This window comes from Leucopleurus acutus (genome assembly GCF_964270905.1).
Source record: "Leucopleurus acutus genome assembly, chromosome: 16".
Lineage (NCBI taxonomy): Eukaryota > Metazoa > Chordata > Mammalia > Artiodactyla > Delphinidae > Leucopleurus > Leucopleurus acutus.
In genome coordinates this window covers 42,377,375-42,390,214 of record NC_139158.1, presented here as the reverse complement: position 1 = coordinate 42,390,214, position 12,840 = coordinate 42,377,375, and the positions used below count along the sequence as shown (strand labels likewise).

General features: G+C 45.9%; 1 protein-coding gene across 3 annotated transcripts in view; it reads right to left on the bottom strand.

The window, feature by feature from the left end:
• KIZ (kizuna centrosomal protein) overlaps window positions 1-12,840 on the bottom strand; it is a 113,759-nt gene that overhangs the window by 13,668 nt on the left and 87,251 nt on the right. For all 3 annotated transcript variants that reach the window (XM_082857721.1, XM_082857723.1, XM_082857722.1), the window contains one exon: window positions 2,583-2,684. In XM_082857721.1, coding sequence (XP_082713847.1) covers window positions 2,583-2,684 — 102 coding nt within the window. The remainder of the gene's footprint in view (window positions 1-2,582; window positions 2,685-12,840) is intronic.

Below are 12,840 nucleotides of genomic sequence, written 5' to 3'. Positions count from 1 at the left end.
TGAAAACAAAGTGGCTTCCTTAGAGACAGGTGTGGAGACAAGAGATCTGGCACCTGACACAGGAGATGAGCCACGTGCCTCCTCATCCATGGTTATATCTGGGGTGGCTCTGCGTTCAGTGTGTGACAGCGTGTGACGTTCCACACCGGGCATGTGGCCCTCCCACCCACCGCCTGCTTCTCTTGGGAGCTCAGAGAAGTCCCTAGGGTCAGGGTGAGGGCGAGAATGGAAACGTGATGCGTGACTGAATGCACAATAAACTCCAGAGCCAGCATCTAACTCCAATGCCAGCCAACACTACCAGGAGCACTTCAGGGATCCCAATGTCTTACAAAGCACACAGTATGATTTTGAGTGTGGACGATGGGAACCAAATCGAGGGGTGCTTGGCTGTACAACCCGTGTTGTGTGGATCACGTCATATGAACAAACTCGTATGTTAATCATTAGCATATTTTTTTTTCTTTTTGTGGTACACGGGCCTCTCACTGTTGTGGCCTCTCCCGTTGCGGAGCACAGGCTCCAGACGCGCAGGCTCAGCGGCCATGGCTCACGGGCCCAGCCGCTCCGCGGCATGTGGGATCTTCCCAGACTGGGGCACGAACCCGTGTCCCCTGCATCGGCAGGTGGACTCTCAACCACTGCGCCACCAGGGAAGCCCAATCATTAGCATATTAATAGTACTATAATTTTTGATGCACATCCAAGGGACTACAACTTATGTCAAATTTATTCATTGTTTGAGCCTGTCCTATTAGCCATTCAAAATATACTTACCAAAATCACATCTGTAGAGTCACCTTCCAAACCATGTATGCTTGCTAATGGGTTGTAATGCTCCAAAAGAGGCATTACTCTCTTGGGTAATTTGTGAAATGAGGGGGTTGGATAAATACTTTCTGAGATCCCTCTGGATTCTGGTTCTGTGATTCAAATGTAAAGAAAGTGATGAAAAGCAAACAGTGAATAGGGCTGTATCTTTCTACAGTGATGCAGACCTCCATCGGGGCAGAAGCCTGTTTATACCTCAACAAACTACAATGTCTCATGTTTGTGGAGTTCAAATCACCACCAACAACAACATGGCCAGCCCTCCCCGGGGGCTTTTCTCTACCAGGCACTGTGTTGGGCATTTAACCTGCACTGGCTCACTGAATCCTCACAACAACCCAAATAACTGAATTTTGCAGTAACTAATTCTAACACTAATATTATCTAGGAAATAGCTTTCCAAAGACAGACAGCTAAGTCTGATGTACCATAAATATCTCCCTCAAAAAAATGTCTGTCTGATGAAGACATCTTTGAGACAATTGAGAAATCTGAATACGGACTGGGAATTATGTGATATTAAGAAACCATTCTGATAGGTGAAATCATTCTGATAGGTGAAATCATTCTGATAGGTGAAATTCATTCTAATAGGAGAAATTCATTCTGATAGGTAAAATCCCAGCGTGGTGGTTTATATAAAAATTAGAGCGGGGACTTCCCTGGTGGTACAGTGGTTAAGAATCCTCCTGCCAACGCAGGGGACATGGGTTTGAGCCCTGGTCTGGGAAGATCCTACATGCCGCAGAGCAACTAAGCACGTGCGCCACAACTACTGAGCCTGCGAGCCAAAACTACTGAAGCCCACGCTCCTAGAGACCATGCTCCACAAGAAAGAGAAGCCACTGCGATGAGAAGCCCGCACACTGCAATGAAGAGTAGCCCCTGCTCGCCGCAACCAGAGAAAGTCTGCGTGCAGCAACAAAGACCCAACACAGCCAAAAATAAATTAATCAATAATAATTAGAAAAAAAAATTAGAGGGATTTCCCTGACAGTCCAGTGGTTAGGACTCGGTGCTTTCACTGCTGTTGGCCTGGGTTTGATCCCTGTTTGGGGAACTAAGATCCCACAAGCTACGCAGGACAGCCCCCCAAAAAAAGAAAAAAAAAAAAGCAAGTCATTAAAGTATACTTCCTTCTGTTATTAATCCGTTTACTTTCACAAAGGGAGTTGAGGTGACTTACACCAAAAAAAAAAAAAAAGGAAAAAAGTGTGATAAAGTAAAAACAACTGAAAAATAATAAAAATACGATAATAACGTATAAGAAAACTAAGAAGATTACAATTGAAACAAAAATCCTAAATTGAAGGAACTACATTTAAGCTTAAAATTGAGCTCTTACTGGGATTTACAGTTTTTTCACTTGAAGAACCCCAAATCCCCCATCATTCAGGCAAGGGAGGTAGCCCAGATGACACTCCCCACTACTGATTAACAAACTGGGAAAAGGTGGGAAGGGAAAGAATTTGGGGTGTCTGTGGTGCTTAGCGACAAGGTACCATTGTGACACGTCAGGCAGAACCCAAGGGCCTGTAAGGCCATCGCCAGCACACACCCTGGAGGGAAGCTTCTTCCAAACTCCTGTTCATTAGGGACTCGAAAAGTACTGGCTCATTCTGAGATGGTGACAACTTGTTACAAAGCAAACTCCAGAAACCTCCGACAGGAGCGCATCATAACACTTCCCTGTACACAGCCCTGGCCGTAGCCCTGGGTCTCCCAGATGCTGGCTTATCTGCCCTGCTTACCTGACAGTGATGCAGAGGCCTCGGCCTTCTGGAATCCATCTTTAGCTTGGTGTGCACTGTCCTGAAGGGTAGACTGTTTCAGCATCTGGTAGGCTTTCGTTTCTATATACGAGAAAAAGTCCCAGGTAACAAGATACCCACAGGCAAAAGAATGAAGTTGGGCCCTTACCTTACATCATACACAAAAATCAACTCAGAAAGGATTAAAGACTTAAATATAAGACCTAAAACTATTAAGTTCCTAGCAGAAAACACAGGAGAAAAGCTTTAGGATATCAGATTTGGCAGTGATTTCTTGGATACAACACCAAAAGCACACTTAACAAAATAAAGACAAACAGGACTACAGCAAACTTAAAAACTTTTATGTGTCAAAGGAAACAATCGACAGAGCACTTAGCCCTGCTCTAAGTTAAAGTGGGGAAGACTGTTGGGAAGAATACTAAATAAGGGTCCCATGAAGGACCTGAGTGACACAAGCTTCCCCATTGCCTCAGGTCTCAAGGACTCCTGGGTGAAGCGGAGGATGCAGAGTTAGAGTTTTAGCAGAGACACAGCAAAACTGCATCCATGGCCACACTCTCAACATGGCCACTAACTAAAGGATTCCCCTGTCAGCTCCAGGGGCTGGCCATCGGCTGCATTCCTGTGCTTGCTGGTTCAGTTTAAGAACTGAACCACAAGGCCCGTTATTACTGGTTAAAACTACCATCATGCTGAAGGAGAAAAATATAACTTACCTTGCCCTACTGAGAATCAGTCAAGATAAAAAATAAGTATTTAAAATGAGCATCATATTTTTGAGTAGTAAATGCTATGTAATTAAAATATGCACAGATCAGGGACTCTTAACTCTGAAAATAATAAATCCTAAAGCAACATTTTTTAACATTGCTGGATTGTGAAATCAGTGTCCACTGGAACTAGCATTGATAGTTTGAAAACTTTAATAAAGAAAACACCAGATGCAGTACATGCACAAGGGGAAAGTATTGTTTTGTGTAACATCTGTGTGTGTGTGGGGAAGTGGCCTGGGATAGAAAGTGTTTCTTGCTGTAGGTTAATCCCAGTGTCCCAGGGTGGCTCGATGGGGGTGCATCATAACACTCTCCGATTAATCCTAACAACCTTATCGCCTCAGATTCATTGTCAGGTAATCTGTTGAGGGGGTAAGGTATTAATAAAATCAAAGGTGGAGTGTCTGAATTCTAAAAAGGTAAAGAATCACTGTAAAACAGATGAAAATGCTGTTTTGTTTTTATTTTAGAAAGATCAGCCAAAAAGACTTTCAGCTTTTAGGATACAAGTCCAGATTTTAATGACCATGTGCTATTTCTGCATTCAGTGAAACTTATTTGGTCAAGGAAAAGATAGCAAAAGATAGAAAGAAATTTTTTGAAAGAGAAATGAAGGAAGGAAGCGGGGAAAGAGGGGAGAGAAAGAGAGAAAGGAGAGCTGCTTCTTGATGAACAAAGGCTCCTGGTGGCTGGAAGCTGGAGCTGGGCTCTGCTGTCTACCATCTGAAGGGAAATCATTTGACTCCAGTAAGCCAGCTCTCAGGCTTCTCAGAAACCAAGAAAACATGTGCTATTTATTTTCAGGAGAGGATTTTTGTGCAAAATATCAGGTTAGTAGCTGTGAGGTGATTTCAGATTGGGGGTGGGGGATTAAGTATTCTGTCCAAATACAAGACGGAATGTATCTCATCTCTGGTGTGAGCCTGGAAGGGAGGACCGGGCAGCGAGTCACCCCAGCCCAGGGGCCATCCTAGCGCTCGGAAATCAGCTCCACATGTGTCCCACACTGGGGCCTGCCTGTCCTTCTCGAAGGACTCGGACTCTCTCACTGGGCTGCCCGTCCAGGCTGCCTCAGTCTGCTTTCAACGGTACAACAGTTTGGAGGGAGAAAGCTTATGTCTCCCGCCCATGCAGCCAGAGCCCACCCACTTCCCACGCCCGGCTCCTCACTGGCACTTGATCCTTAAACCTCCTGCGGTCCTTCTCCAAGCAGAGTCACTGGCGGCCGTCCGGACAGTTTTTATGTGGGATGTGGCGGCCCTGACCCAAGTAATCAAGGGTTGGCACGATCCAGCTGAGGACCGCCGGGCACATCGCCTTCCCCCACCTCCAATGCATGCTTCCTCTAATGGCTTCAGCGCAGAGTGAGGTTTAAAAGGTGAAAGGATTACGTGCACTCCCTTGGAGGAACAAACACTAACTGAGGCAGGACCAGCGACCCCAAAGCAGCCGGAGGGGTTGGAGCAGACGCTCAGGACTGGAGTCGTTCTCCCACGGCACCGGATACCCTTATTCACTGTTACTTTAGTCAGAAGAGCTGCACAAAACAGCAGATGAAGAACTGAGAGATGACCCAGAAAGGAAAAACAAAATCAAGGTTTGGTTAAAAAAATGATCAGGAGAGGTTACAGGCTACACAGCGTGTGTAGAAACAAGGGAAGAGGGGTTCAAGTACACAGATTCTGCAGCAGAGAGGACAGGGCAGGACTGTCAGTGCAGACACTCTCTGGGGCCCGACAGGACCACACACGTGACTCTGGCCAGATGGGAGCGGTAGGAGGGGCGGGAGAGCTCATGCCCTGTCCGGAGGGGACAGCTGTTCTGTGGCCACGGCCGACTGCTGCCAGCCGGGAAAGCGGGCCTAGTCTTGCCAGATTTCTGGCTTAAAAAAAAATTAAAACACTGCACAGGCCACACAGAACATACTTGCAACCTTGAAACTAGAGAGCGGTGAGCAATTTTTTCTGTGTTCACTGAATGTGGCACAAGAACACTCAAGAGAAAAACTTCAGCCAAGGGATACAAGCTAGATGTTAAGGATTGCTTTCTCCGCTAAAAGAGCGGACATAGCCCGGGACACAGGATCAAGGAGGCTGCAACAGCTGTCTGGAGATTGCTAGGGCGCTGTCTGTATCAAACGGACCAGATTCCAGAATTTTTGGAAGCAAGAGTATACTTTTTGCTCAAACAATTCAGACATTCTCCTGGAACAGCCTAGAAGACTTGGCCAGGACACCAACGGCATAACGCAAAGCCACAGAGTTGAAGTCTGTGGCACTTCAGGCCCAGGCTTTTCTGGAAGGAAGAAGGGCAGTGAGGAATCAAGTGGCTGAAAGCCGCATGGCATAGCCCTGCAAATTCAGTTGTTAAATGAATGAGTGAACAGACAGGGGAGCGAAAGGAACAAAGCTGGAGGTTCCAGTTGGCCTGCTGTAAACAAGGTCGGGACGAGGGTAATATCTCAATATTTCCAAGGTGAAAAGACCTGAGTCTTAACTGCAGGGACACCGTAAGTCTGCAAATTTGAGGACTGGGTGGCCCCTTAAGGCTTCACTTTGTAGCCTGTGACTCAGAACTCCAGAGAAATACTTCCTCCCGTTAGTAATGTCAAACCCTCAGAAAAAAACTGAGTAGTGCAAACAATTAGATAAAACAAGCATTTCTAAGAATACAATGATTTTCAACTAGATGCTCTGGAGCACACAGAAGTAGTGTACACGCAGGCGCAAGTTTCCAGCTCTGGGCTGCTCAGTCAGGCTACCATTACACATTCAAAGCTGCGTCAAGACTGAGTTTCAAAAGTAGAAACTACTGCGGCTGAAAATACAAAATAAGGCAAGGGGTCCAGGGGTGAAAATTTACCCTTAGCTATCAATTCCAGACTGACGACACAACAAGAGAAATATATTTTTCCTTACTCTGTTACACAAGCTGGCTGAACCCCATCACCTATCTTCCTGCCAAGTGGTGATGGATCACCGAGATTTTTTTTTTCTTTTTGATACGCATTTTGTCTAGAAAATGGGAACAGAGAAAGAAAATGAAAATGTGCTGAATAAAGGGAGGCAGGAGAGCGATGATGCTGAGGAGAGAAAGAAAAAGCCTCAACTTCTTATCTTTCATTCTCTTTTAGATGCAAATGTACACCTGCTAAAATACTTCTAAATCTACCAAATAAAAAGAAAAAGAAAATATCTGGCGAACAAGTGCTTTTAACAACCCATTACAAGAGCCAGATAAACACGTGTTTCCCCAGCCTCTGAGGGGTGTCTCCGTCTCCAAGGCAGAGGCTCGGCCTGGCTGGCCTGGCTTTCGCAGAAATCCCTGGTGAAGAAAAGAAGAGAGGGAATAACAAAAGGAGATGCAAACAATGCCATACTACAGCTAGAAAAGCAACCCTGAACCGACAAAGAACTGGGCATCCCTGAGTCAGGAAGGATAACTGATTCCTGTAGGAAGCATGCAGAAATTCTAAACTTAAATTCGAAAAATAGTTTCTGCCCACGAGTTTCCCAGGGCTAACGCTTTTCATGTATTTCTGCACCCATGCCAATTTTTCATTCACACTGCACTAGATGTGTTGCTGATGGAGCAAACCCAGTTGTCTTTGCAAAATAAAACAAAAATTGTGGGATGTAACTCTAAAATTAATTCTAAAGGTAAATACTATTACTTAAAACCCAGAAATCACTTGTCTAGCAATCTACTCAAATTAAAACAAGAAACTATTAGGCTAAGGGTGCTTTCACAATTCTGAAAATACAGAAAACTCATCTATGTTTAGGAATTAAAAAAAAAAAATGCCACACGGGACTTCCCTGGTGGCACAGTGGTTAAGAATCCACCTGCCAATATAGGGACACGGGTTCGATCCCTGGTCTGGGAAGATCCTACACGCTGCAGAGCAACTAAGCCCGTGCGCCACAGCTACTGAGCCCGTGAGCCACAACTACTGAGCCTGTGTGCCACAACTACTGAAGCCCACGTGCCTAGAGCCCGTGCTCCACAACACGAGAAGCCACCGCAATGAGAAGCCTGCGCACCGCAACTAGAGAAAGCCTGCGCACAGCAACGAAGATCCAACGCAGCCAAAAATAAATAAATTTTTAAAAAAAAGAGCCACACGTCTAGGTGAACGTGAGAGGCACACAGGCTGGCTCTATAACCGGAATTACTTTTCATATCTAGACTTTCCGCGGTAACCACGACTCTACCAGCAATCCTGGGCCTGGGAGCCTCTTGTCCAGGTTTCCTCCGTCCTCACACAGGGAGGGCAGATGCACGGAGAAGGGAAACGCTCCCCGTTCAGATGAGCTGCCTGGAGATGCTTCAGGAAATAGATGTTTCCATCACATTCTGAATTTCTATGTGGCGATTCAACAATTACACCTGAAAGTAAGTGCCAGGCTTGTAACTGACCTTTAATGAACGTTCAAAAACTGAACTGAAACAGTTTTGCTGATACTACTTCACATGAAAATTCATAACCATGTAACACTGCTCAGCCATGGGAGGTGAAATTTCAACTCTCAAGGTCATGGAATCTTTAACTTTTGAGTAATTTTGATCAGGAAGCTGTATCTTAATGGCATAATTAAATAGTCTTTAAAAGCAACTTTCTAGCAATTTGTACTCAATGATTTATAAAATGAGAAGATTCGGAAATAAAGACAGTAATATTCTCATCATCATCATCATCATCATCATCATTTATAGTAGGGCCAGGAACAATCACTGTACATGATGAACCAGAAGCCGGCAGTGTGAAATATGAAGAAATCCCTCCCCACCCCCTGTACCGGGTTGACTAGTGTTTCCCCCAAATTCACGACCATCCAGAACCTCAGCATGTGACCTTATCTGTAAACAGGATCTTTGCAGATGTAATTAGCTAAGGATCTCAAGATGAACTCATCCTGGATTTACACTGGGCTCTAAATCCAATGACTGCTGTCCTGCTGGGAAGAGGACACAGAGACACAGGCGGCGGCGATGTGAGGACGAAGGCAGAGACTGGAGTCATGCTGCCACAAACCAGGAGCCACCAGAGGCTGCCACAGGCCAGGAAGGATGCTCCTGGGAGCCTTAAGAGGGCCCTGCTGCCACTTTGATTTTGGACTTCTAGCACCCACAACTGTGAGAGAAAACATTTCTGTGGTTCTAAGCTCGTGGCACTTTGCCACAGCAGCCCTAGGGAAATCATACCCTCCCTGACCCCTGATTGTACTGAAGTACCTAAAGCCCAACTTCTCCCCTCTCTCCACTCAAGTCTCTTGCATAAAATAAGGGTGTTTCACACTATGACCTACAAGGGCGCTTTCGGCTTTGAGATCCCCTGCTCCATGGTTCTCAAACCCGGGGAGTCACCTGGTGTGTTACACAAGACTGATGCCTGGGGCTCGGGCCTGGAGGTTCTGGGGCACCCGGTCCAGGGTGTGGCTGGGGTGTGGGTCTGTTTTAAAGCTCCACACGGGATTCTGCTGTGTAACCACTGAAGAGAATTTCTCAGGCACTTCTGAGTTCATTTCCTTGAAAGCACCCAATCAAGAGCTCTTCAGAAAGGCGCCTTCCATTCTTCTATGACCACGTTAAACAGGCCCCACCAGCGTGCAACGTCCTGAGTGAGGAGTTGTCTGCTGTCATGAGCAGCTGGACCCCTGCCACACAGTGCTTCCCTGGGCTCCCTTCCCAGGCACAGCAGGTAAGGCATCCTGACCTGACTGTGCATTTCTGGGACAGAAATGGTGAGGCGCAGTCTCAGGAAAGCCTGAGGAGTAGAAGTGCTTTGCCACTGGACTCCGCAGTCCTCGGTTGTCACTGCACTTTTCTCTCCCAGGATAAATCTAGCCACTGGTGACAATGCGGCCATCGTGTATTTCCAGCCTTTTCCCAACCTGATGCAAAACTCAAGCCATGATGTTTGGGGAAACCCTGCCCACAGCCCCAGGAGCACCCTGCAAATCTAGGCTGACCTCCCACAGAGCTTCTAAATGGACGTACCTCAGTCTGACCTGGAATATTTCAGCTTGCCAAAGAATATCAGTGAGAAATGGCATAGTCAGGCAACCACTTTCAACACAGCTTGACCAAGTGAATTGGTGTCAAAAGAATGAGAGGCTGAATGGACATTCTTAGAGGCTTAATCCTCTTGAGATAAAAGCTGAGAGCCCTTTTCACATGGAGCTTAAGGAGATGAGTTTTGCCAGGATGGGCACGTGGGTGGGAAAGTACCGGTGGAGTGACTGATGGAAAGAGACGGTGTTCTGGCCTAAATCAACAAGCGCTTAAGGAAACTCCTTAGTACTTTCATTTTTATTCATTCGTTTGATGAAATGAGTGCCCATTGTGTGCCAGATACTGTGTCGGGGCTGGGTTTTTATGACATTTAGCATAAGCTGCATCATTTACTAAAATTAAAACTCACCAAATCCTCCTCAAAGGTAAATTTAGTATAAATACCAATAAAATTACCAATGTGGGAAATTTTTCTTTGGGGGTATGAGTAGTTCAGAGGGAGACTTTCTCTCATAATCTAGACAAGCATGGCTTCAATTCTGGCCTAAGTGCTCCAGGGAAACACTGACCTGACCGTCCTGTACCCGCTTCGTGGTCTCAGGCTCGCCTAGGGGTACAGACTCACTCCGCTTTACAAGGGCCACCCCAGGACAGTCCACACTCAGAAATCCTCAAGAGCTGCCCACCTCTCCAGGCTTTGCTCATCATCACTCTCAAAATTGTCCTTGCAGGGCTCATCTTTTGTTAAGATACAAACCGATGTTTAACTGGTCCAGACGCCATGATGCAGGCGCCTCTCATAAAGCAAAAGAGGCTGCGTGGTGGGATGGAAGGACTTCAGGGCTTAATTCCTGAAATTTGAGTGTGATTAAAGATCTGACACATTGGCTATATGGCCCTGAACAGGGCTCTCAATCTTTCCAAGTATGCCAGACCATCTGTAGAACGATTTGCTTACCTACAGGGCTCCTGTGAAGGTTAGAGACGATGGAGGCTTAGGAGGGCAGGGACCTGGTCTTTGGCTGTCCCTGGTATTCCCTGGATTCAGCCCAAGTAAAGGTGTAACATATATGCAAATTATATATTATTCTTAAATAAAGAAAACCACACACTCATAGATAATCACATTAATCTGTGATTTTGACCTGGATTCTTTAGTGTGAACAACCAGACTAAAGGAAGGGGTAGCCTGTGTCAACAAGCAGATCACAGGCTGTGGCTGTGTGCGTGGGTGTGTGTGCAGGAGGGTGTGTATGTAAGTCTCCGCACAGATGATAGGATGTAGTGTGAAACTCATATTCCCCATGACAGTGACTAACAAGGCCGATGCCTTCAGAGCGACAGCAAACTCTTTAAGTGGTGGGGATACGCAATAAGAAGGGAAATGAATGAGAACGTCGGCTCATTTGATCCCTTCACTACGGAATGAGAATCACAGGCTTAGCATTAGAAGCAATGTCATTGCTCCCAGAAGCAAGAATCCTTCCACGGAGCCCCTCTAGAGAGCAGGTTCCTGCCACGGTTGAAGCCCTGGCACAGAACCTCATGCCTGGAAGACACCCGACTAAAAAGGCTAGAGAGTTCTGCCATTACTGGGTGTGGATTCCTTCGCTGCAACACTCACTAACAGGGCCCCCGAGCTACACTCTATGACTATATTCGGTAAATCTGGCAGCCCCGCAAATATTTAAGAATAGCTTTTGTGCCCTTCTCAGGTTAAACTTTCCCAGGACCCTCATCATTCTGAAAACGGTGTAACTTCAGAACTTCTGCCAATTTCCTGTGCCGGACCCTGATTTCCCCGTGACCTCGCTCTACCATATCCCTTGGGAGATGGCTATAAGGCAGAATCACACAGAAGCACCCACCCTGAGGATGAGCACTTCCGAACTGTCCAAAGTTACTACTGTAACCTGCTGGTTGTTGATGCAGGAAGCAGCTTTAACAAGTCACTTTCAATCCTGACATCACCTGGGTTTAGTTACACTAAAGTAGCCCAGGTCAGGGGCTCAGATGGGTGAAAAAACAGAGCAGGAAGTAAAGAGGTGACAACAACGGCTGATGCCAAAGCCCAGGATCCACCACCACATCTCCTCAACTCCCAGTGGGCAGCCTCGCAGATGTTCCTTCTCTTTGGAATATTCCAGAAGGACTGTGGCCCACATAGACAGGAGAGCCTCAACAGAACTATTAGAAAGGAGGAGGTGGCCTCCATTATCTTAAATCAAACGATACACCTGCCTTACTTCACCAAAGGCCAAATCTCCAAATAATCATGGCAAAAGACACAAACATTAGTAAAGAGATTTAGGTCAAGAACCTGGAGATCAAAGGAGCTGCAACGACAGACGCAACCAAGGAATACGCAGAGACCATGGAATATGCAAAGCAGAGGTGCACAAGGCCTCCGGCAGGAACTTGGCGGGACGTGCCGAAGAGGAGGGGTGCGGTGGCAGGGCGCAGAACGGCAAGGCTCCCACTAAGAAAACGCTTCGGAAAGCTTTTTTCATATCCCCCAGGTTATTTTATATGCCTACTGCTTTGGCCTATAACAGGCACAAAGCATTTTTAAACTGCGAACTACTGATGGATCAATGACAATTTCTTTAAAAAAACCTTCATGGCAAATAGTCCGTACTACTTCTAGGTACATCACACCTCTTCCCACGTGAAGAGAAGAAAGACTTGAAACCCTGGTACTTGACTATCCCCTCTCTTAAGAAGAAATTCTGAGATATGCAGAGAACAGACTGGAGATTACTGGTGGGGGGGTAAGGGGTGAGTGATACAGGTGACGGGGGTCAAAGGGTACAAACTTCCGGTTATAAAATCAGTAAGTCCTGGGGATGGAATGTACAGCACTGTGACTACAGTTAACACTGTGTTACCACATATCTGAATGTTGCTGAGAGCGTAAACCTTAAAAGTTCTCATTACAAGAAAAACAACTGTAATTACATGTGGTGACGGAGATTAACGAGGCTGACTGCGCTGATCATCTTGTAACGTCTACAAACCGTGAACCATTACCTCGTGCACCTGACACGGATGTAACGTTACATGTCAACAGTACCTCAGTTAAAAAGTCCCATGGGAAGACTACATCTGTATTAATTTGGGGACAGTCACTGACTGATACTGAACAGATGAGGAAGAATAGGCAATGAGGTCACTTCCTGGTTCCTCCCCAACAAGCCCTTAGGATTCTAACTGAAACAAATTCAGAGGTCATTAGAGATCCTGCACTCAAAGGTAGATGCAAAAGGAAAGCATTCAAATGACTTCTTGGATATCTGCAGTTTGGGATAATCTACACTTCTATTAACTCTGCTAATAAAAAAATAAACAGGGAATTCTATCAGAGTTTTCTCAAAACGAAGAATAAAAATGCAATAAACATATCACCAGGGAAAATGTTTAAAAGAAAAGAAAACCTCTGTATTTTG